Source organism: Grus americana, chromosome 11, assembly GCF_028858705.1.
Source record: "Grus americana isolate bGruAme1 chromosome 11, bGruAme1.mat, whole genome shotgun sequence".
Classification (NCBI taxonomy): Eukaryota; Metazoa; Chordata; class Aves; order Gruiformes; family Gruidae; genus Grus; species Grus americana.
In genome coordinates, this window is record NC_072862.1 from 8,112,370 (window position 1) to 8,137,186 (window position 24,817).

The 24,817-nt window shown below is 47.9% G+C and overlaps 1 protein-coding gene across 9 annotated transcripts in view; it reads left to right on the forward strand.

Annotated features, from left to right (window-relative positions):
- Nucleotides 1–10,755: 10,755 nt before the first annotated feature.
- Nucleotides 10,756–24,817, forward strand: part of ADAMTS9 (ADAM metallopeptidase with thrombospondin type 1 motif 9) — an 88,626-nt gene continuing 74,564 nt past the window's right edge. For 3 of the 9 annotated variants that reach the window (XM_054837954.1, XM_054837953.1, XM_054837952.1), the window contains exons 1-4: nucleotides 10,756–11,662; nucleotides 12,405–13,461; nucleotides 13,578–13,966; nucleotides 15,268–15,430. In XM_054837954.1, the coding sequence (XP_054693929.1) occupies nucleotides 12,948–13,461; nucleotides 13,578–13,966; nucleotides 15,268–15,430 (1,066 nt within the window). In that variant the 5' untranslated portion in view covers nucleotides 10,756–11,662; nucleotides 12,405–12,947. Of the gene's footprint in view, nucleotides 11,663–12,248; nucleotides 13,462–13,577; nucleotides 13,967–15,267; nucleotides 15,431–16,725; nucleotides 16,859–24,817 lie in introns of those variants that run through there. The other 6 variants (XR_008578783.1, XM_054837950.1, XM_054837956.1 and 3 more) reach the window with 5 other exon arrangements.

Consider the following 24,817-nt stretch of genomic DNA (forward strand, 5'->3'; position numbering starts at 1 on the left):
TCTTTGGCACAGCAATTATTATTGTACCAGCTGTAATTCTTGCAATAGGTGATCCTAATGAAACATTGCTAGGTGTCTTGTGAAATGCCAGCACTGGTAAGTATGGACCCCACCAGAATTTTTATTATGGACTTTTGCTAATTCGTTTGGGTATGCGTGTGAAGGCTTTGATGTGATTTACCTCCCGTGCTATAGCAAAGCAAACTGCCAAAATTATTTACCTCTGAACTGTGATCTTTTATCTACAAAAGTGCAGTTTATGGCAGGTGTTAGGGATGAGTTTCTGTTCTGGTTTTCAATTGCTTGGTGCCTCAGTTGAATGGCACAGATTTTAATTTTATACATCACTGGAAAAAAAAAACCCCAAACTTATAAAGCACTGTTAATGCTTTATAACAACTCTTTTAATTATTACAAAATAACTTATTTTAATATATTGTCATTTCAAAAACTAATTTTTTGTAGATCTATTTCAATTATAGAGACTAGACACATATATATACTCATGGAGACCTTAAAAGTTGAATTTGCTTTTATATTTTTTCCATTTACATTGATTAAATGTCATACACTAAATAATTCCCATACCCATTAACATATGATTTGCCCACTGGTAATTACTTTGTCATCCTTACTTCCTCAGGCTATTTTCAACTTTAAGCCACTGTTAATCCATGACCTTAGTGCTTTTGTCTCCAGGTCTGAATTATATAAGTATTATGGAACAAGGATTGAAATGAACTACTTTTGGCTTTATTGTACAATTACAGTCAGATGATTGGCTTTTCTATTTTCACTAACTAAAATAATAGAGTAAATTTAATTCTTTTATGAAAGGATCATAAGAATTTATTTTTTTTCAGTGTGGCAAGGCCAAATAAATATTTCTAAGGGGAAAGTAAAAATGGAGGAAAACAGCAACTGTCTGCTTTTCTGGGTGTTCGGGATTGCTGCCAAGTGGACACAAAGACGACTGAGGCAGGAATGTACCCCGCACTCTGCAGTAGCCACTGCAGTTGTGATTGAATAAAAGCTGCTGAGAGAAGGAAAAAAAAAAAAAAAAAAAAGCCCTTTGGTCATGGAGCTGAAATGGAAAAGTTGGTGCCTTTAAAGGACCTTTTTGTAGTGTGTCTCCTCAAACTCTTTCTCCTTCCATGACACTATCCAAAAAGCAGAACACCTGTTGAATGTCAGGTTTCCTTTTGGATGCCAGAGCGCAGCATCGTATAGCATGGTCATGTCTCTAACGGGCTGGGCAGTTTGCTATTGCTCCTGCTCCAGGCAAGCCGTCTGATTCTTGTTTGAAATGCTATCTCTAAGCTGCTTTTATTCAATTGTTTACTTTCATGAAAGGTTATAATCAAAAGGCCAGACTTTTGGAAGGGTTTGGCTCCCTCGTATGATACCACTTTCCAAGCGGCATGTAAATAAGGGGTCACGTTTTCCAAAGAGAGTGCTGCCCCACCGTCAGTGCTGTGAGAAATCTGCTTTGCAGCTCCATGGCTGTATTTAGGGGGAAACATTGCTGACAGGCTGAGTCAGTGGCCCAAATTCTCCTCCCTTTATCCATATAACCACATGAAAGCTTGTGCCTCCTATCCACAGAGCGTGCATGAATAATTTCCTTGGCATGGGACTGGAGCTAGCTAGCACAATAACTATGCTTTTGTAGGCTCCATATGTCCCTTGCCTTGGAGCTTTTCAAATGATACAAAACTCTGGTACTGTGACTAAAATGAGAAAAGCCTGGGCAATGACTTCAGAAGCAATTGGGAGTGACCTAAAGCTCATGAAAGGACTCTTGGCTTCAGTGGTGTTGACCCAAGTCCATGAGACTTAAGAGTTACATCCAGACCCTATGGAGATCCTGGAATGACCCCTGCAGTCTGTAGAGAGATTGGGTATTTAATCAGGGCAAGGGAGTCCTAAGTTCCAGACGCTTCAGAAACACCGGACTCTTTAACTGTACTTCTCAAAATATGCTCAAAAAATAAGCGTGCGCACACATTGCCTGTCCCTCCCCTCCTCTGTGCATTGAACGTTTTTGGTGTAGGAGAGTTCAGTAACGGAAGTGTAAACCTTCTGTTTACATCTATAAACAAGATAAGGTACAAATTGCTGCAATACAAACTTCCTCGCTCTGGCCCTCCACTGACCTCAGCTATAAACGACGAGGAGTCTCCTTTCTCACAGTTGCAGGAGACTCCAGCCTCTAGGACAAAGTTACAACCAGCAAACGCGCTTGCAAAATCTTCTGTGTGAATTTTTCCAGCAGCCGTGCTATTCATACGCTGCCTGGGGGCTCGTGGCTGTGGCATGAGGGTCAGACACTGCTGTATCCACGCTTGCAGGGTACTCCAGACACCTCCAACTGCAGGCTGAGGCTGGTTGCATTTGCACGTATTTCCTGAAATCAAGAAATGAGCTACGTGCACTTTTGCCAAAGGGCTTGGATAGAGAAGTGCACGCTTGTACCACATTTCAAACTCACTGACAGCAGACATCCGTGTCACTGTATCACATGCTCATGTCTTCTCCTGGAAAGTCTTTGCTGGGTCAAATAAATTGGTTGCAAAATATCTAACATTCTGCCAAGTAAACAGAAGAATAATTAGATTAAAAAGCTACTCGTGCATTGTCTTATTTTTGTAGATTTCAATGGAAAGAACGAAAAAGATCAGCCGATAAGACAAGAGCTGGTTTCTAGGCACGGGAACCCAACTCTGTGGTGACCTGGACAGATGACACGTGGCTTGAAGGAAGGACACGAGGAGAGGGCTGGTGCATGGGAAAAGTCTTAGGGAATGGGGCAGAAAAGCGAAAGGGACTTCTGTCCTTGACAGCTCTAATGATAGGTCCATGCACTGAAAGACCTCACAGCCATTGGCAATCCTAGTCCGGCTGCATGTGAATGCCATAGAGACTATGGTGGGGTTTTTAAATCAGAATTTGTTAATCTGGGATTTCCACAGCCATGTCTGTTCTGGGTGCTCAGTGGAAGCTATCACGCTTGGTATCAATGTCAGACCGTAGGGCAGTGCAAGGTCGAGCTTTTCAACATCAACACTGCATTTGCAAAAGGGCGAGAGTTACCATGATACTTGTATCTGCCCCAGCAGATGTCCCTTTTCTCCTGGAGCAGCTCAGCAGAGGGGTACAAGGACATCACCTCTGGCATGGGTCACCCAACAGCAGATCCCTGGATGACGGACTGGTGCTCAGGTACAGCACTGCTGTAAGTTTATGTTGTTCTTACCCTGTCACCGTTGAAAGGTCACCATTGGCATGCCCTGGAGATGACATGAAATGGCTCCTAACAGGGCAGCAGTCTTCTATGTTTAAGCAGTGCAAGCTCCTCTTTTGTTCCTCGTGCTGTGCAGCTGGTTGCAGGAGAGTGGCTTGGGGATGGCTGCAAGGGAAACAGGCTGTGGGGATGGTTCTTGGTCAGAGCTGTTACAAGGCTGTAAAAGCAGCAGAGAGATGGTGACTCTGGATCCCTCCTGGTGCTCTAGGTACAAGCATGTCAGATTTTGAAAACTGCTGACTCCTGGCCCAGAGACCTTTTTTCTTTTCTTCACCTTTTTATAGTGGTGTTCAAAAAAATTCACACAGCGCATCAGAAACTGCTGCTCTAAACAAGGTGGGTTTATATCTACATAACCAGGGCTATAAAATTACATTCTCACTGTTCAGAGGGGTTAATCAATTCACAGAAACAAGCAGCATCAGTATGCCTTTGTTTTGATGAGCCCAGTACTACACATCTGTTTGGGGGGGGGCGGGCGGGCGGTGGAGGTGGTGGTGGGTCTTTTCAGCTCTTGGGGTGTTTGGTTGACCTGTGGGTGCTGGGAGATGCCAGCATGGCTCACAAGCTATGACGGGTCTAGGGCAGTCAGCAATGGGCCAGCATCTCCCTGTCCTGGTGTTGCATGAACACAAATGTCCACCTTGTTGGTAGATAAAATGGCTCAGACTTGGATAATTCTCTGTTTTGAATATGGACTTTAAGTTACAAAGGAGCTGTGGGCAGGAACCTGCTATGAAAACAGTATAATTATACTGCTGCTATGTACATTGTCCCTCTCCCTGTAACACGTGCCACTCTTAGCTGGCCAGCTAGCATGGAGTAATGCATTAACTGAGTGTGATAAGGCAGGGGAACTGTGATACCAGCTCCGTTTTCAGTCCTGTGTTTGTTCTGCAGTTAGCACAAAGGGGTCTTGGTCCCTCAGTGGGCCCTGTCATGTCAAAACAATGTCAGTTAAGTCAACAAATCCATTCATGTTACAGTCATTTCCAAGTCATGCTTCCTCCCTTTAAAAATTCTGGATGGAAATGTTAGGGATATTTAAGAATTAAGCTGATAAAACATGGGGAGAAAAATGTGGGAACAGCTGGCTCACAAACGTGAGCCTGATTCCCATCACCAACATTCAGTCGCATTATTTATCTTCTAGTGTATAAAGAAAGTAGAGGGGCCTGAAAAATACAATATTTCTATCCCGATATACTTGTATCATAGGGTAGGAAATTACCCCCTTAGCAGAGCTGCCACACCTGCAGGCATACAAGACGTGCTGTCCGCTGCACGTGCACCTGCAGGCAACGAGGAGCTCCAGTGGGGTTGTGGTTATCAGGAAGGTTCAAATGACCCAAATCCTCTAACTATGTCTATATAACACTTCTGGCCTGGAAAAAATATTGTGCCCTCAAGCTGGGTATATGGGAGCTCTGTTCCTGGTGTTACCAAATTCAGCCCCTGCTATTGTAGGTAATCGTGCTATAATCTGTACAACAACCCAGTCACACTTTGTTTTAGAAGTAAGTTGGGTGTCTGAAAGCAATATTTATATTACTGGCAGGTTGCTAGCTAATACTTTCAGCTATCCTGCTTATCCCTCCTGGCATCCTTATGGAGAGCAATCCTATCCCATCCTTCCTTGCAACCAGAAGACAAAGTAAGGCTTGTTTTAAACATCTTGGGAATGTCGAGGACTGATCCGTGGTTTTGTGTGCTCATAGTTGACAAAATTAGCTGCTTACTTCATTGACTGAAAACAGATAAAAAGAAATACCTGCTTGTGCGATGAATGATTCATCAGTGAAAGTAAGTGCTGCAGGATACTATTTGGGATGAAAACTGCTTAATGTTAGTCTCCATGAGTCAATCTGCTGCCTATAAAGTTAAAGAAGGGATTCCTGCTAGCTGTCCTCTCTTCAGGAAAAGAAACGAAGACAGAAAAAAAATCTTCCTCTTAACACTGCCTGTGTTTAGAAACAGCCTACATTTTGAGTAATTAAAACTGATGATCCTGACAAACATTCTTCGCCTCCAAAGAAATAGTCTATTGTAAACGTAAACTCTCAAGATCCTTCCAGGCATACCAGCACAACTGTCTCCTAAAAATTCTTCCCAAGCCATCTGGTACCTTATCTTTGTAGCCAAGCCATACAATAACTTTAAAAGAAGATTGCTGCTAGCAGGCTTGAGTCTCGGGACTCCAGGTTCCCTTGGAAGTCTGGCAGCTAGCTCTGAGCCCGTCAGCCAGGCAGCTCTGGCTGTGTGAATACCCCACTTCTTTCTATCACGACCCAAAAAGTCCAGCTGTGGTTCTTTGGGGAGATGCCTTCCTCGTGTGGTTTGCGAAGGGAGTGAAGGAGTTACAGGGAGAAGCTGGAAACGCTGTGTACTTCCAAACAGGGATTTACACTCCATTAATTCTCTCTACGGCGGCCCAGCCTGAGTGGCATGACATGAATGTGGTTACGAAGGCTGCAGCCAGTTTCCATTATTCGTGTAGCTCTCCCTGCACCTGCGAGGGGAACGTACGGATTCCAGGTTTGCTCCTGCACTGCCTTTGCCATCAAAAGAAGGTATCTGGTGAGCGAGGAGGCAGGAAGGCATGGAGCAGAGATGGCTGGTGGAAACATCTGGGAAGGAGAGGACAACTCTTTCAGCTTTGCAGGTCATTCAGAGTTTGCTCTCCCTCCTTTGCATCCCACTGCTTCTGAGCCTGCTCCTTAACGTCTCACCTAAACTCCATTGTTTAAGAAACACTGAATTCTTACTGTTAAGTGCCCTGCTTTGGTTGCAAAAACAGAGCTTGACAATGAAGTCAAGAAACGAAGCCAAGGCTGCAGGCACCTGACAGCAAAGCAACGATCCAGGCACAAACCGGTGTGAGGGATCCTGCGTTAGCCGTGCCCAGCTGCTCAGGCGAGGTGATAGCCATCGTGAGAAACAGGCAGGTTGTTGCAGAGTGTACGGCTGAAAATAGAACTTGCTCACCGCTCGCTTATCCAGGGCAAACACAACATAGTTGGGGAGAGACCAAATCCGTTTTTAGATTTTTGTCACATGTTTATATGCTGACTCTCTACTGCCTAAGCATCCCTAGTCTGTTCCTTATCAACGCTGGTTTCAGAGGAAACTGGGTGCAAGCGTATAGGAGCACGTGTAGGAGGAGAGCTCCTTCCTCAGCACATCCTGCACTCAGCAAGTTGGAGACTTGCTGGAAGTTGCATCCGCAGCATCACATTTAAGCAGCGTCTCTTACTCCTTTAGCATTGGGGGAGCAATTCCACATTGCTGCTGTGGTCTGGTGCACCTTCTGGCTGCAGTAATGATACAATGGCAGCAGTCGTACCAAGTGATGGAGCTACCATTAGATTATCTTCTTGCTCCCTGTGACAATCTGTGCCAGCAACCCTCAGCTACCTGGGCAGCATGTTAATATGCTCTGGTTTTTGGTGGGGCACCTTAGGGAGCAGAGCTGTTTTTCAAAATTAGAGAGAAGTGTTTCTTCTAGGCTGTTGCATCCTGGTAATGAAATACTGGGTGGTATATATGCTTGTCAGGTGGATATTAATGAGCATGATGTGATGCTGTAAAAAATAGCTCCTGGAAATGACAGAGGCCCCGATTCTGCACTTCTCCAAGTCAGTGGAAGTTTTGTTGATTAATTTTGACAGGAGATGGATTAGGCCTAAAACATTCCCATTTTTTTAGCTGTTGACAATTTTTTTAATGGTTTTATAACTGGTGTACACTTCCTACCACTATACAACAACATTGCAAAGACTTTCCCCAGGGACACATCTTTGCTTTTAGCTGGCTACCTTGTGACACCCCTAGGGAAATCAAACAGTTTAGGGAAAAAGAACTTGGTATCTGTAAAGCTGCTTAGCTTTTTTCCTGCTCTAATGGATATTTGTATTTTATTATCTCTAGAGACAATCTACTATTTGGGGAAAGAATGAAAACAGCCCTCCTAAAATAGAGTTTTACAGTTTAATGATCCCTGCACTGAAATATTACATTGTACACTTACACTGCATGCAAGCTTGAGTGGGAGGGTAGAACTGATCACAGGGGCAGAGCTCCACGACTCCGTGGCCTCTGCCAAATCAACCATCTCAGTCTCCTCTTCATAAGGTGATACCTCGCAGAGCTGTTATGATAATTAGTTTGTATGAATAAAAGTACATGGCTCAAGGGGTAAAACTTTTTGTACCTGCAGAACTTCCAACATTCCCAGGTTGCCTTTTGGTGTGGGATTACAGAACATCTGCTTTGTTTATTCCTCCTAGTATTACTGTTAATGTTTTGGCAAAGGCACCTGGAACACAGCATAGATGCACATGTACATAATATCAAAATTCAAAAGGAGTGTATTCAGGTCCTGTTTGATTTATAGCATGTCAAACACAAAAGATAAACCAGTATAATGTTTAGCTTGATGGCGTAATTTGCACAAAAATGGGAAGATCCAGAATTAAGTGTTTCTCGGCTACTTTAGGACCTGCCCTAGATTGCTACCTGTAGTAAAAAGGGTAGTATGGGATCTATGAATGCTTGTCAGGCCAAAGGAACTGCCAGGTTCCAGTGAGACCCAGAAGCTGGGTTACTCTGAGCATGCATTTTCCCTAACGCAGATAAGAGGTGTAAGCAAAAGGAGCGGTGTGCGAATGGTCTGAGGCAATGCTGGGAGCAGGGGAGGGGTCAGCTGGAACCAGCAGTTTTAAGTGGAAAGCCTCAAGGGATCATTATGTCTATCCGTGCTGACCTGAAGCCGAAAATCCCACACATTTGCAGCGTCTACGTGGGCTTTGCTGTTCCTCCCACCCAGTCCCTAGTTCCTACTCATGTATCTGTTTTCCAGGGTCAAAGTTGTTTCTAAGGCAAACTGAGAGCCAGTTCCCTTGCATGTGAACGGAGCAATATGAGAGACTTGTTTGCTTTTCCTCTTTCACCTTCTGTTCCCAAACGGTGGTTCCCTGCCCAGGCAAGGAGCCGGGATGATGTCTGCAAGGACAGGGTTATACTTACGTTTCCACTGCACCCAGCTTGCTCCTCTGTGCAGAGGAATGGCTCCCACAGGGTACAGCTCCTGCTACAATGCTCTGGGTGGGAAGGCATTTGAGTTGCACAGCTTCACCCAGGACTAAGCTGAAGGACATTTGAGTCTTACTTGCTTGGGTGACCTTGGATTAGTCACTTCAACGTGCACATCTCTGTATTCAGGGGACCAGGATGGGACGGAGAGTTTCATTCTGCTCTGCAGCATCCTGGCACATCATTTCATGTCTCCCTCTGCCACCGGCCCTAAAACAGGGACCAGGATATGGGCCTGCAGAAGGCAAGCTGTGACAGCAGCGTCAGGAGTGCTGTGCTGGTATGGCTGTGAATGGCAGGTACCACGTCCCAGCCTCTGTGGGTTGGAGGAGCAAATAACCAAGCGATTTGGACCTCAACGGCAGCAGCACGCTATGCGGCGCATGGCTTGGGGTAAGAACGGAGAGCCCCACGAAGGAAGAAGGAGCTTAAATGGCTACTGTAGGTGAGTTAAACTGTATGCTTAAATCCTTTTAACCAGGATCAAAAAGAGTTGGCTTGGCACAGATAACGAGTTTGAAAATTAAGTATACGCCAAGAGCCTGCAAGTCTCAGCCCCTCCAATCAAATGCAAAAGGCTTAAAACAACTTAAAAATCCAGCCTTGACACAATTGCTGAAAAAGTTCCTTTAAAGAGAAGCTTTTATGTGAGCAGAAGAGCTTCCTAAACTGAAAGGCAGCAGAGAGCAGTATCCCTGTTACCAGCACTGGCAGATGAGCAAGAGAGGCTGAAATGCAGCCAGCAAGCAGCCGGCTGTTTGAAGGGAACGAAATCTTTCACTTTCTGACCACACAGATTAGACACGAGGAGAAAATGTTTGCCGTCTTCGGTTATCTTGTGGCATTGAAGAGCAACCATCAAAGGGAAACAGTCTGCCTTCTGGGATAATTGTTGGGCAAGCGAGTGGATGCAGTAGATAAAGGAAGATGACGCTGACCTGGAGAGGCCGAGCGGCAAAGAACAAAGATTAGTGACTGGGGATTGCCTTCACCTATGGGGAAAAGGAAATGGTAATGAGAGTGAAAAGCAGTGCAAAAACCGCAGGAAATGTGGGTTCCTTGAGTGTATTCTCGCAGCAGCGTGCACTGCCTTAAATTTCCCACTGAAGTTTTGCTGTTGTGATCGAGTTCTCATTCTGTAGTTTATAGAAGAGGCATTTGCAGCTCAACTTTTGCAGTATTTACGTAGGCAAAATTCCCAGTTTTAAGGGGATTTTTCCATGGGTAAGTATGGGCTCTTAGGGGTTACTTTGCCTGGGTGAGGACTTGGAGTCTGCACAATCACCATACCGTAAGTATTAATAGATCCTTCCTAATAGGAAAGTTATTTGAATTTAAGATTGTAGCTTAGTTTCTCTAAACTCCACATAATCTATTTACTTACACTAGAGCTTTCCTTCTGCACTTCCTCATCTCCAGCTGTAAAGATTCAAAATGCCACGCAACTTACCACTTTGCTGTGTATCAATGGAAATGGCATTGTAGGTAGGTAATGGTATGCTCCTAGAATGTATTTAGTTCCAGGATTTGGTCCCATGAGCGCTTCAGTCCACTCCCAACTCTGCCCCATAACTGAGACCTAATTAGTCCCTCCATGGGTCAGCTCCCCTCTTCTGCAAGATGCAGAGGTTTTGTTTCTTGCCTACCCTGATATATGTCCATGCCAAGGTTTCAGCTCAGTGAGCGAGCCCATGAGGATGCTTCTCTACAAGGCAGCCTCACTCCAGCTCAGTGCCGAAAAGAAAAGGATCCAACCCACCCAAGTCACAGGTATGTGCTGCCACTTTTCACCCCATGCTGGCTCCTGAGCATCTTTGAACCCCACCTCAGAGCCAAATTAATTGGTTATCTTGTAGAAAACTAAGCAAAAAAAGCAAAGCTTTGATAGGTTTCCCCGTGTCAGCGAGCTGAACAGGAGTAAGGCAGCTCCCGCCAGCACTGGACCCGGCACAAGGGGATGCTGAGGCTGGGAGCAGTGGGATGCGGGGCTCTTGTGAAATGGGGACACCAGCTGCCCTGGGGCACTCTGCAACCCAGATAAAACAGCAGACCTGTTTCCCAACACCATCCTGATCTGAGGACAAGGAGATGAGCGAAGGCTGCACCCCTCTCCCCCAGGACACCGGCAGGACTAGCTCCACGTAAGCCTCCTCCCCTCTGACTCAGCTCTAATGCTATGCTCAGCTTTTCACTCTCTCCTTCCTCAGGCAACTCAGTTCACTTTTCCTCACTCCCCCTTTGCTGACCAGCAGCTTGATATCGCTCAACACACCCAACTGGCAGTGCCGGCTCGCCCCAGCACTCCCGGAATACGTGTCTGCACCCACCTGAATGCGGGATACGGCCTCCCCCTCCCCTGCCACGACGTCTGGGGCTGTATCCCAAGCTCAAGCACCCTGTATCCCTCTGCCCCTGAAGTCTGAAAGTTTCGGGGCACATGGAAGTGGTGGGAAGGTGCTGGAAGACTGTCAGGGGTTCAGTAACGTACAGGGTGCTCCTGCTAGCCCAGTGGAGCAGCACTGTAGCTCAGGGAGCAGATACTACTCCTGCTATTGAGTAGGACGTTTATTTGATGAGGAGACTGAGAAAGCCTTTAGAAAAGAATTGGAGTGAGAAAACATGCCTGGAGGGAAGCCTGGGCTGAGATTCTCCTTTTTGTTCATCCAGCAGCCCAAGGACCTTGTTGGCTTTTCCAACTCAATCAGGACACAATTCAGTGTGGCACGGGTGGGGGTGCCACGCTCTTTCATGCTGAGCCAGGAAAGGCCATGCAAGCCAGGGGTCTGCGTGGCAGCCCCAGCAGGAGTTGCAGATTAAAGCTGTTCTACAATAGTCTGGTCTTGCTCCTCTTCTGAGGATTGATTTCTTAATGTATGTGCACGAGCAAGCAATTACCTGTGAGGATAGGAAGATGTTACTGTGCGGACCCTTTGCAGCATTAAAAGCAAATCTGGTCCAGGTTTGCTTATAAACAGGTGAGTGCATGGACATACAACCACGTTTGGTTGTTGGGAAGAGCTGCTCCTGGCAGTAGATGACACCTACCAGAATGGGCATGTCACTGCTCCTACACACCCATAGTGGAAGCAGGAAGACACCTCTGCTCCCCAGAACCAGGGGACCATCAGGCAGCCGTGGCTGTGCTCATGCCAGCCCCAAGGCTGGACCCAGTGAGAAGACCCACCGCTGTTGTCAGAGTTGACTGCGCGCGAAGCAACTGAAGTCTGGAAGCATCCCAGCTTTACCAAGCCCCCGAAGCCAGTATGGGTGAGTTATCTTATTGTAATCATCTCAGACTTAAATTAAACATGGTTTATAAGCATGGGCGCAATGCCACGCTGAGAGGTTACGTGCCATCACGCCTTGCCCTAAAGGTGTGCTGACTTGGGTCTCCATCAGTGTGGAGATTCCTGCACTGTGGTCTGCTGTGCCTAGCAGCCCTGCCAGCGCAGAGCTGGACGCACGGCTTTGCAGGTGATGCTTTGCTGACTTTGATTTTCATATTCATTGTATGAAATTAATAATTTATTGCAATGGTTGAGGTTTGTAAGGCTTCACCAGTTAGTTTAGAAGAGCCAGGAGGTGCTATTTTGCCCAGAAGTGGATTCTAAATTGATTTTTAAAAGCCTTCCCTCTCTGCAGCAAATGCTGATATTTCTGTTCTTTGTCCCAAAGTTGAGTGAAGAAAGTACAGAACTTTGGAATTTTCTATGGAAGTGCAAATCCGAACTTCCAACTATCAGTTTTCTTTTGCCTTGCCTACAGGCTTTACATTTCATTGCATCTTTCCCCATTTTGGAAAAAAAAAAACAAACCCCAAACAAACAAAAAACCCACAAAAACAAAACACCAAAAACAAAACCAGGGTTTTGGGCTTTGGTTTGAGGAAGGGTAGAAGACAATGCTTAATTACATTTAGCTCTAAAGGATGTCTTAAATTTTTATAGAAAACTTTTAATTGTAAAACAAAATAAACTCAGATAAGGAAATAATCTTTCTTTTACCTCAGGGTGCCTGAAAACTGCAAGACATAAAAATAACCCTAAACAAAAGTTGCTTTAAGCACCTCATATCTGAGAAACGCAGAAGAAAACTGCTATAAAAAGTGTCACACAGGGGATTCTTCGATTGTTGGTACGCTTCTTCGAGCTGTCTTTAAAAAAGAAGAAGGAAAACCATCAATTATGTAAGAAAACTCGGCTCTCCTCCCGGTGAGTGACAAAGCGGGTTCCCCCTGGGACCTGGCAGATCAGGCAGCAGCCGGTGCTGCTCTGCCCGGGCCACTTTGCGTTTTTAAAGCCACTTGCAAGGCGCCAGCGGGGAGCGGCTGCGGCCGCCCGGGCCGGGGGTGCGGGGCCGCGGCTGGGGCTCCCCCCGCCCGCCCCGTCCAGCCGCAGCGAGGGCTTTTCTTGGCGAAAACCTGCGATTCCGGCGTTCCTCGGGAATGAAAGAAAGTGACATGTTGGGAAGGGAGGGGGGGGGGTGGGGGGGTGGAGAGGAGGAAGGGCTGTCCCTGGGCCTGCAGGGCGGGATCTTTTCTCCTGCTTGATCTATGGAGCCCGCCCCCTTAAATTGGCTCCCGGGAGCGCCCCGTCCACCAGCCCGACGGGGGGAGAGGCGGAAAGCGAGGGAGAGCAGGCAGGCGGGCGGGCGGCCGGCTCCCCTGTCCCGGCCCGTCGGTCCCGGCCCGTCCGCCCCCGCGCACCATGCGCGGCCCCCGGCGCCCCGCGCCCCGCCGGCCCGCCCGCCCCTAACGCCGCCCGGCTCCAGCGCCTTTCCCCGGCAGCGCACCGGGGGGCGGGGAGGGGGGAAAAAAAGGGGCGGAAAAAAAAAAACCCAAAACAAAAAACCCGCACAAAAAAGCCAACAAAAAAAAAGGGGGGGGGGGGAAGGGAGGAAAAAGGAGGAGGAAAAGAAGAGCCCGAGGAAAGCGGGGGAAGGCTGCTCTCCTCCCAGGACAGCGCGCAGCACCATGCAGCTGGCGCCGCTGGCGCTGGCACTCACCACGCTCTTCATCGACGGCTTGAGGATAGGAGCGAGAAGGCAGAAGCTGCACCCCAGGCAAGGTAAGGGGGTGCTCGGGGAGGGGGAGAGGGAGCCGCGGGGGTGCTGGGCTGCCGCCCCCCGGGGGTAGGGGGCTCGGCCTCCCCGCTCAGGGACATGTGCTTCTCTTGCCTTGCAGCCAAGCTGCTGGAGAAGCTCAACGAGTACGAGATCGTGACTCCTACCCGGGTGAATGAGTTTGGCCAGCCCTTCCCCACCGATGTCCACTTCAGGCGGCGGCGGCGGAGCACCAGCGCTGCCCCCGACGCCTGGACGGCAGCAGCCGCCGCCTCCCCCAAGGCGCACTACAGGCTCTCCGCCTTCGGGCAGCAGTTCCTCTTCAACCTGACGGCCAGCTCGGCCTTCATCGCCCCGCTCTTCACCGTCAGCCTCCTGGGAGAGCCCGCCGCCGACCAGCGGCGCCTCTACGCCGAGGCGGCGGACGCCGACGTGAAGCATTGCTTCTACCGGGGGCACGTCAACGCCCGCCCGCGGCACACCGCCGTCATCAGCCTCTGCTCCGGGATGGTGAGACCCGCGTCCCGCTCCCGGCTACGGCCCCGGCCCCGCCGGGCGCCCAACGGCGGCGCGCCGGGGCGGAAGCGCGGAGGAGGAGCAGGGCGAGGGAGGGTGGGCAGAGAGATGGGGCCGGCCCCTTCCCCCCGCCCCCCGGCTGCGGGATGGGGCTGCGGCTCCGGCGCGTCCTGATCGGGGCTTTCTCCCACCCCGCTTTTATTATTCCGTCGGGTCCCGGCACCGGGGTGAACCCCTCCTGCTCCGCTGGTTTTGGGGGAAAAACTGCCACCCAGCGGCACCCCGGGGTGGGGGGGAGGTCAGCGGGCGCAGACCCGGGGCACCGACACCCTCCTGCCCCCGCGGTGCCGACGAGGGCTGCAAAGGGATGACTGGGGGCTCCCCAGCAGCGCTGACCACAGAGCCGCCCCTGCGCCCCGGGACGGGGGCATGGCCCGAGGAGAGATGAAGGCAGGCTTCCTGGCAGCCCCTCCTGCCATCCTGGCGCCCTTCTGTGCGGGGCGGATATTGGCAAAGGGATGAGCAAAGGCTCCCAGCAGGGCTGACTCTTCCAGCTGCCCCGGTGCCTTCCTGCACCCCGGGGTGCCTGTCCCTGGTGCTCCCCTGGGAGGTCTCTGCTGGCCTCTGTCTGGTCCAGGAGCTCTCCTGGGGTGAGTGTGTTCACCCAGGCTAGTGCACATGTGGGTGGCTGGCAGGCCTTCCTCCAGTTACTGGTCAGGCTTCACTGTCTAGGATGGCTGCAGGATGCTTTTTGTCTTGCGTATCTTTTATTTACCTGCCAAATCCCCAACTGATAGTCACGTGCAGCTAGAAGCATCAGTGTCTTCTCATAAGCAGGGATTTCACTGGTTGGACACTTCCCCCTGGTCCTTACACGTGAATTTAAAGCTCGTCTCAGGGAGAGCTGCTGTATGAAAACCAGCACAACATGATGGGGTTGCACTGAGGCCTCCAGCGCGCTGCAGCACCATCTTCCCCTGGGCAGGGGTGGCTTGGTAAATGTCACTGGCATAGGGATGGCGTCTGGCGGACATGCCCCTCATGCTCCCTGCATACAGATTAGTAATTTGCTTTCTATGAGTTCCAGTGGGATGGCTGCAGGGAGCAGTGCAGCCTGGTGCGGGTGCGAGTGGTGTGATGGGAGCTGGAGCTCCAGCCTGTGCCTTCGCAGGGGTTGCTGCAGAACCAGGCAGTCACGCACCTCCCTTGTTAACCTCTCATTTTGTTGGGTAGTCCTGCTCCATGGTTTGTCATCACCCGAAGCTGACCGCCTGTTCCTCTCTGGTCCCTCTCAGCTAGGCACATTCAAGACTGATGATGGTGACTATTTCGTAGAGCCGTTGCTATCACTTGAAGAACAGGAGTACGAAGAAGAGCACAATAAACCACATCTGGTCTACCGACACCGGACGCCTCCAACCAACTCTTCAGGGGACAGGCAGATTTGCGATACTCCAGGTACTCATTTTGTTACTGCCCTTGATGGCTTGGCACTTATGAAAGGGAACTAATTTGCAGTAAAAAGCCAGTAGGTTTGTGCGGGGCAGAAGGGATGTGGAGTTGAGCGACCCCTCTAGAAATGGTACCATGTGCGCTAGGACCGGGCTCACAGTGGTACTGCTGTCCTGAAGAGATGTGCGCCTGTGCTTTCTAGTCATAAGGAAGTTGTGGTCAGGAAAAATCTTACGGTTTCCGTTTCATCCCTGCTGTAAGGCTGGCAAGAGATCCTTTGGGCTCTCTTGCCTTAAATACCTTATGAGCCTTTAAACTTGCTTTCTCTCCTCTCCTGTGTGTAATTCCTGACCATCCTAATCTGATTTGCTCTCTGTCTGAAATTTGATTTCTGTCTTGGTCTTGCTGCACTCCTGATCTTCCCTCCTCAAATCTGGTCGTGAGTTGCAACGTCTAATTTCTTTCTAGTGAAAATGAGAAGGTCCTAACACCAACCCCTTCCCTTATTCATCACTTTTCTATGGTTCATTTTTAAAGACTTTTTTTTCCCTCATGGCCCTTCCTCCACCAGCACCGTCTCCCTGACCTCTTTGCTCCCTCTTTCTAGTCTTTGCACATATGAAGGAGCACAAGCTTTTTTATCTCCCCTTCACGTGCCTTGGTGAGCAATAGCCTTGCTCCTACTGTCCCTATTATCCGCAGTGGCTTCCTGCTGCTCTCTGCTTCGTTGACTTCCTGATTTTCACAACTAATCCTCTCCTTTGGCAGCAAATACCTAAGTTCTCTCTGAAAAAGCTTATTCCTTTGGTCTCCTGTTTCACCTGCTGTTTTGCCCTACTCCATTGGCCTGCAGCTAGATCTACAGGAGCTTTAAAGCCTAAACAGAGTAGACCTTGACTGGCTTCCCTTGCATGGGCTGCAAGCCGCTCATGTGCTGCAAAGTAGGTGGAGCTGCTCGGGGAGCAAAGGCACTGCTGGAGGAGAAGCGTGGTGCCAAACTTAGACCGCATTTAGCATGCGTGACTCGTTTGGCACCCATGACTGTGGATTGCAGCCGTGCTGTTGAGCTGTCGTTCTGTTCAGCTTGCACTGATCACGCTAAGTCGGAAGATGCTCTGGTGCTCTGTGACCAGCCAGAGCTGATGCACTAGCAACATGTATTTTCTCTAGAAGATATGTGGGTACATGTCCGTATGCAAGCATATGTGCTGGGGGACAATGGTACCTCTCACAAGGCTGTCATTGTTTGTTCTTCCAAGGGTTGCTGCTGGACTATGCCATTCTGGTTTCTCTCTTCCAGCTGTTTCTGCTCCCTTCTTTGAGATCAGATGCAGGAGACTCAGAACAGTTGGAAAGAAACACGGAATCTGGCACATTGCATCAGTAGCCCTTGGAGGAACGGAGCAGCAGATCACAGGACTCATTGAATCGAAGGTAGCTGGGAGGGCTCTGACTTTCGCTTGTGGACTTTACTCTGTGCCATTATAACAGTCTGTTGTATTTCACCCCGCTATATCGTATCTTCCATTTAGGGTATTATTCTTCTAGATCGTGATTCACAAGAATAATACTCCATCCATGATGTTATCTACGTGGTGTATATCTCAGTCTCCTCTTTTCTAACATGCTTTGCTTCTTGCTTGTCTTTGTTTCTTTGCATTTCTCAGTTACTTTGTGTAGTGGAGGGAGGAGGTCTTGCTTCTCAAATGCAGCCTTAAGGGTTCCAGATAGGTGTGACGGTCTTATTTATCCTCCTGTCCTCTTTCCCTCTATCTCTCCCTTTTACCGTTGTCCAAGTGTTTGAAAGAGAACGATGCTTTGGTCATACGTGTGTGGTGAACAAGTCTTGGTCACTTCCTTTAAGGAGCAAGTGCAGGGCAGCTCGGGCACTGTTGAACCTTGGTGTTCCTTGTGGGGTTACGTCTGGTGGAGGGAAGATATCTTGCATGTCTTTGGATCAGAGGGGAAAATGCAAAATCTAGCAGCACTCACTGTTTTGGACAGGGTCATCTGTCACTCCTACCAGAGAAGGAGGGTTTCATGAGAGTTTGGGAGTTTGTTATAGCTGTAGGGTATTGTGTGAATCTAGTCTTTGGTCAGAAGGACGTGTGAAAAGGTGCGTTTGCATTGCAGGCTTCTGGCAGGGATTGATATTTGGTCAAAGAGGAAATTCATGCAAGGGAAATCTTAAGTACCCACCCTGCAGTGAGCAAGGGAGCCCGCGTTGCCAGGTAGTGGTGCTATTAATGGCTTTCTGATAGTCTTTTTCCTGGAAATGATTAATAAGCAGCATATTGGTGTGCCCTTGCCATGATGATGTAATTATAGACTTCTTGCAGTATCCAGGAAAAGTTTCCCTTGTGAGTTGACTGACAGATTGAGTAAAAGCTTTCATTTCCAGCGGTCTCCCTAGCGTTACTTTTAGTTTTCACCATCCTCAGGTCAGCTTAGAAAAACAGGTATTTGATTTTGTGAAGTTTTAATTAGCAGTTTCTGATAACAGGTTTAGGTCCTCTGACATGCGAGATACTCTGCAGATGTTCTGAAAAAAGATCTTTCTCCTCTGAATGCTGATGGATATTGAATGCAAACCGTGCTCTGCACATGAACTTTCATAGCACAACACCGGGGTCTCCTGGCAATGTGCTTCAGCCGTCTGGCATATAGCTCAACCGCTGCAATAAAAACTTTTGACAAAGTTTTCCTTGGGGTAATGTGTTAATGTAGTTTCAGTCATAGGAAATGGTGCAATTTCTCCTCCTTCCCTTCTTTTAGTCAGTACCATGAATCAATTTGTCATCTGGTCAAGGATCTGGAAGAATAATTAGTTGTGTTTTACTGAATAGCCCTGGCGGGATGAAGACTTGGCTAGGCTGACGACGTGATGTCACTAGGTGCAGCGCCGTTACCACCCATCGCTTCACGATAGCAAGCTCTTCCGATCCAAATTATTAAATATCCGCTTATTTGAGGTGGAGGAGGAAGAGAAAAGAAATTCTGATCCTAAAAAAAGTAAAAAAGGAAGTGGCTCATTGCGAAGCTGGAGAGCGGAGCTTTCCTGCGCCCCGCAGAGGAACAATCTGACTCCGATGATAAAAGGCGTGTAGCTGCATCCTGCGGTGCCACGGGGAGCTGCGTCCACTGTGCCGGCTGGCTTCAGGAGGCCGGCAGCAGCTCTCCAAGCCCCATCCAATCTGACCTCCTGCCAGGACCAGACCAGTAAGCCCTACCCTTTGGTTTCCATGTGAAACCCTGAAGGTTTGGTCTTGCGGAGATGTCCAGCTCCAGATGCCAACAGGACACTGCCCCTGGTCATCACCAGAATAAATCACTTCAGGCCACTTCTTGCTCTGCTCTTGTGTCCCTTTCAGCTGCCCCTCCTTTTTCTCACATTTCCAATGTTTTTTGTCATTGATATGTTTAGACATATATTTTGGTTGTTGGCTTCTCTGGAGCCTCGCCTCTTCCAGTTTTGTTGGGTTTTGTGATAGCTTTAGCCTTTTACTGAATCTCTCCCAACCATTCTGCCTGTTGGCCACCCCTTGTTCTGAGAAGGATGTGGCCCCCACCTGCCTGGTGGCATCAAGCACGTTCAGCTATTTATTGCTCCAAACTCTGCAAATTCCTTGCAGCTCTTACTCTGACCCTGGTGCAGGAATCCCGAATGAATACTTTTGGGCAGCTCCTTCTTTGTTCCCACTGCATTCACTTTGCTCTCCTGATCTATGCTTTCTGTTTCCTTCCCAGCTTCGTTAGTTAAATACCTCTCTGTTCTTGCCTCATTCTTCATAATTCTTTTATGCTCAAGACCTATCTATGGCTGAGATGAATAGATCAAGAACTGAATATATAGCAAGCGCTTGCTGTTCTCATGACTTGTTGCTGGTCAGCCATGCCCATCCTGAGACTGATGTTAGACGTGGGCTCTGGAGCTGCGTGTGAAGATCTTGCACGAAGTCCTGGCTCCTTAACAAGAGCACTTCAAGTGGAAATATCTACTGTGGGCAAAACTTCTCATGCAGAAGCAGCAGCAACACTCTGATGGTGCCAAACTAGTAGGAAGATGATTAGAGCTTTTTCTATCTCTGGAGGAGAGCCAAGGGGCTGTAGCCAGCAAAGAAGCCTTCCAGCAGTTCGCACTGAGGTGGTGAGATTTTTGGAAGTTGGCTCAGATGAGTGTAGGACAGAGCAGATCTTACCTGCGCAGAGCTGGCTGTGCCCCGACCCGCTGCCGGCAGAGGTGGGAAAGCCCGGTGACTCAGCTGCTGAGCTTGCTTTCCAAAAACTGCCAAGCATTACCAGCGCGGATGGCTGCTGGGCATAGCCTGGAGGCTTAGCACGTCCCAGTACCTGCTAGAAACGGACACAAAGGGTCTCAAATTTGCAACCGGGTATTTAGTTGCGAGGTGTTAAAGCAGTTTGACTACTCAGGAGGCAGCACATGTGCAGCCAGGCACAGCAGCTCCAAAAATGAAGGACCCACATAGTCATCCAGGTGAGGAGGAGAAAAGAAGCTCTGTGTGTGTGTGTGTTGAGAAGGTTGCTATGAAAAGCACAAGACAAATCTGCAGCATGAACCAAGTCTTGCCACTGAGCTAGCGTGACACAGGCGTAATCGGTAATATGTCACTGATTCTTCAGTTGCATTAATGAGTAATTTGTAATAGATTACCCTTTCCTAGTAACTTTAACAACCCTTCCCACTGAACATGACACTGGGGAGCCACCAGAGCAGAGGAGTGCTGCCCTGTGTCTTGAGAAGGAAATGCCTGGTGCTGCCAGCTTGATGATTGTGATCTTGTTTCTGTGTGATAATTAGCACCAGCCCTTAGAGATGGTTGTCATCTCTCTCCTGATGCCAGCCAGCTGCACAGGAGTTCATTGGTGAACCCACGGCACAAGCAGGAGATGGTCCTGCCACTTTGCTGGGAAGGGGTGGTCAGGTTGAGGTTGCTAGGGTGTGTTATCAGTGTCGTGACCGGGGGAAGGATGGGTTGGGGCTCTGGCACCGTGGCTAAACCCTGACTTTGTCTCTTTCCATGTAATGTGGTTTTGCGTTGGCGCAGGTAGGTGATGAGCTCTTGCTCCTGCCTGAGCTGTAGTTCGAGGTGTATACCCAGTGTTACAATTGGCGATGGTGGGGAACGGGGCCAAACAGGCCAGAGGAGGAAAATTTCATGCTCGTTCTGGAGACCATTTATGTGTGTTACATTCTTATTTTATAGCAGAAACTTTGAATGACTTTTCCATGGGACTTGATGTTTGTACTCGTGTGAGTGGTCCATGGTGAAATCTCAGATCCTTTGCAGTCAAGCTATTGGTCTAGAGCCCTTTTGTATTTTTGCTATTTCTTTTGGACTGTTTGTCTTGCTTCCAACTGTGACCTTATTTTAGTTTTCGACTCCTTCATCCAGCAGAATTTCACGTTCTAGGTGTCTGGTTTCCAGGCAGGTCTTCAGGCAAATTCTGTACTGCTGGGTCTCACGTAACTCTGAGGTTGCAGAAGATCTGCAGGGAGGTTTTCCTAAGCCTTTGCTTCCAGGTTGAGCAATCCTCGAGCTCATTCAAAAGTCTGTTTAAGCTGTCAGCTTTGCTTTTGGCCTCAGGGTAAAACATTGACTTCGTTCTTTCCCTCAGAAATGTTTCTCATCTTAAGGAGGTGAATTGTAATTTATAGTCAGATAGTAATTATTTCAGGTTTCCTTCCCTCCCAAAAACAGCAAACGAGAGAGTTACGTCACAAGTCCCATATGCTAATGTAATTAATTCTATTTCTGGCTTCCTATTGAGGTAATAGCGCAGTAACAGCCAACCAGTACTTGGTCAAATGGGCCTGGGATGTCAAACATAAGCCTTTCCCATACTGAGTTGGGAAAGGGATCAGGCTGTAACGTTTGTGCTATCTTGTGGTGTTGGCAAGTGAGATAAGGTATTAGACTGACTTCATTTAAAAAATCTGATCGCAGCCAGTGATACAGATCCCATAACTGTTGTTTTGCTTGAAAATTTCTCAATGTGAGTTATAAGCAAGGTGCACACATTTTGTTGTTGTTACTCTTAGTATTGAAAATGTATCGAGCATCCATCTGGTACCGTACTGGTGGAAGACCAAGATTGTGACTAAACAAATTATTATTGACTGGTTATTGTTTTGCAACTTAGACGTGGTAAGTGAACAAAGTTTAATTATTCTCCTGGAATCAAAATGGATGTACTTGCAATTTTTCATCTACTTTTACATCACCTGTGTGAACATCTGCTGAGGAAGGGCAGGTGGGAGAAGCAGGGAGGTATCACTTTGGTACTTTCCGTCTGCACCCTGTGGGATATACTACTGAAAATAAACAGACTGACTATACTGTGACTTCTCTTCCCATGTGCCTGTATTGTCATTAGCAAAATCCCTGTGGCCAATTGCTCGGCAAAGGATCTTTCTTTCTAACGGGATGTTTTTTTCTCATCTTTTACTGAGTGTCGGTTCAAAGTTGTGGTGATCTCAGTATTGTTCTTGTTGGCATGGCACCTCATAGGTATCACTAGACACAAGTGCGGATAACGTGTTGGCGTACTTGTGACTGTTATGCATTGAAAGCTGCATTAAGAGCAAGCAAATGAACGGTGGGTGCTCAGGTGGTTTGCAAGGCAGAAGCCAGGTTCATTCAGCAAGTGCAGCCTCTAGAGCTCTGCAGGAAAATAGGTTCAATTAGCCCAGGCAGCGCAGAAGGCAGCAGCTCTGGCTGTTTTCCTGACGTGCTGAAATGCCACCCGTGTATGTCAGTGTGCCTGTGGTGTATTCGTGCCGGTTTGACCCACAACCTGGCTCAGATAAGTGTCTACTCATAGGTGGAACTCAGGGATGTACTTTAGCAAACTTCCCAGCCCCTTGCAGTATCAGAGTGGTTGTCAGGGGTGTTCTGCCATGGGTTGGGTTTTTTTTGTCATTCTACAGGGCTAGTTTATCTTTCTTCCTGAACCAGTGGATTATGGAAGTGATATCAGTGATTTTCAGCACTGTAACTTTCTGTCAGCCATACCTTAAACCAATTTTGTACCAGTTCAATGGTGCTTTTGTGCCTTGCGGCTGTGAGGTGCAGTTATTTAGTTATTTTGTCTGTAAGATGATCTTGAATCATTTTCTGCCACGTGCTCAGCTCACGTTACTATCTGCTTTCTTAGAGAGACAATTTATTGTTTTGTTCATTATCTAGTTTCTCTCTACTGTGCAAAATTGATAGCTTTCATGTACAACTTTTTACCTTAGGCAGAAAAAAATTCTTCAAAGCTGGAATGCATTCTCATATAGATCATCAGGAAAGGAAACATCTAGAGTATGTGTGGTCTTTGGTGTTTGCGTGGTACAAAACCAGAGAATATTTCTTACTAAGGGAAGTTGTTTGGTGCTAACTAGAAGTCCGTGGTTCTCAAGCATTCTGGTTCAAGCAGCAGGAAAAAAGGCAGGATCACTCCAAAAGAATCACCTTGAGCTTTGGCACCTCCAGCGATGGAGTCTCCATAGCCAAAGCCACCACCGTGCTGGTGCACAGGCTACAGCAGGCGAATGAAGGTGGGACTGCTTATTTTGCTATCAAGTGATGCTTCATGCCGTTCTGAACTGCTCATGGCTCTATAGCATTGCTTGCACATATTACAAACACAACCCCTGGGCTCTGGGCTTCATCTGACTTCAGCAGGAGGTGCTCCTGGACAGGGACATTTCTGAGCATCCAGACGTTGCTCCGGTTGGACACCTAGGAAGCCACTTAGTCAAGTGGCTCTTGCTGACAAAGCTTGGAACTCCAGCTGATCTCCTTGTTAAGTGGGTTCAGACTGATTTGCATTTGAACACTTTCCAGTTTGGAGATTAGATGAATCGAGCAAACTTTCATTTTCACCCTTAGCGCAGAATACCTTTCTTTTTGGATCCTAGCTGGCCCAGATCCTCCATTTCCCTTCTGATGTAAGTTGTTGATCTTGCCTCTATTAATAAAGAGGATTTTCCCTTTCTAGCTGCAGCAGCATCTCTGACTGCACAGTGAAGGAGCTATCCGGAGGGACGGCAGGATTAGTCCTGCTTGTAGGACTGGTTGTCTCAGTGGGGTACAGAGCAAAGCAGTTGCTGCTCCCCTCGTTACATTACTTTCCCTGGCTGTTGTCTGAGCAGGGTGAGAAGCTGCTGGTAGTGAAGGGGTGTTCAGCTTTGGGTTGTGCTGGCTACAACAGCACACTCACAGTAACAGAGGTGGGAATTTGGCCTCATGCAAATTCATCTGAGATTTATCTGTAGATATATTATTGGAAGATGGATAGAGATATAAAACATATTGATATAGAATTAAAACAGACCCAGGGCTAGAAAAAATCCTTTGGTCCAGCTTAGGATGTGTTTAGTTCCTAAAGAGGAGGCAGTTTCCATCCCATATCCTGGCAAGAAGAGCCTAAAAATATGCTTTGATTTCAGCTAGTTGCTCCTCTGCGTGAAGAAAGTCCATTTTGCCTCTTGCCTCTCTTTTCCAAGTGATGACAGTCACTTCAGTGGCCACTGTTGTACCAGCTACAGGCAGCAAATTCAGGCCAGCCGACTGTAGCCAGAGCTTGTACCGAACGGTTTGGGCAGGGTTTGCTGCTCGAGTCAAGGGAGCCAGGTCACACACCGACTGACTGCCTGGAGGGAGCTCAGCTGCATTTTGATCTGCTTTATGGAGGTGTGCAATAAATAATTAACTTCCAAACGATAGTTTTATCATCTGCGCAGCTGGATCAGAGCGGGTCTAGGAGTGTTACGGACCCACCGCTGAGCAGCAAACTTTGTGTTAAAAATCCTAGGTGTCACATTCAGAAAATGTATGATAGTAAGTTGATTTGAAAGGACCATGCCCCTTTTGTAGCAGGGAGATGTTGTTAATGTTATTAGCTTGAGAAATAGATTATTTTTTCCCCTCTCTTGCTCTCTCTTTTTTACTATTTTTTTTTTCCCCCTGCTATGTGCAGCTCTCATGAACTTGGAGCTGAACTGGAACTGCTGGCATTGTCACATGTCTTATTTAATTGTGCAAATTGCTTTCTATTCCAAGGACAAGTTAATGTAGAAATGGAAAGGATTAGAACTGTTGGGATACGCGATCGCTCTTTCTTTTAATTTTTGGTTTTAGCATAACAATAGCTACTATTTCAAAAGCAGTCCCTGGCTCTGCCCTGTCATCCTTTCATGCAGGCAAAGTACTTGCGTAGGGCCTGAATCTCCCCTGCGCTCTCCCTTAGGATAGATCCAAAGTCCATTAATCAGCAGGAATCATCCATAAATCAGCTCAATGGGCTCTGGGCTGAGGCTTCTTGTGCAAGCAAAAATAAATGGCACGGGTGGGAAGATGCCATCAGGAAGGAATATCCCTGTAA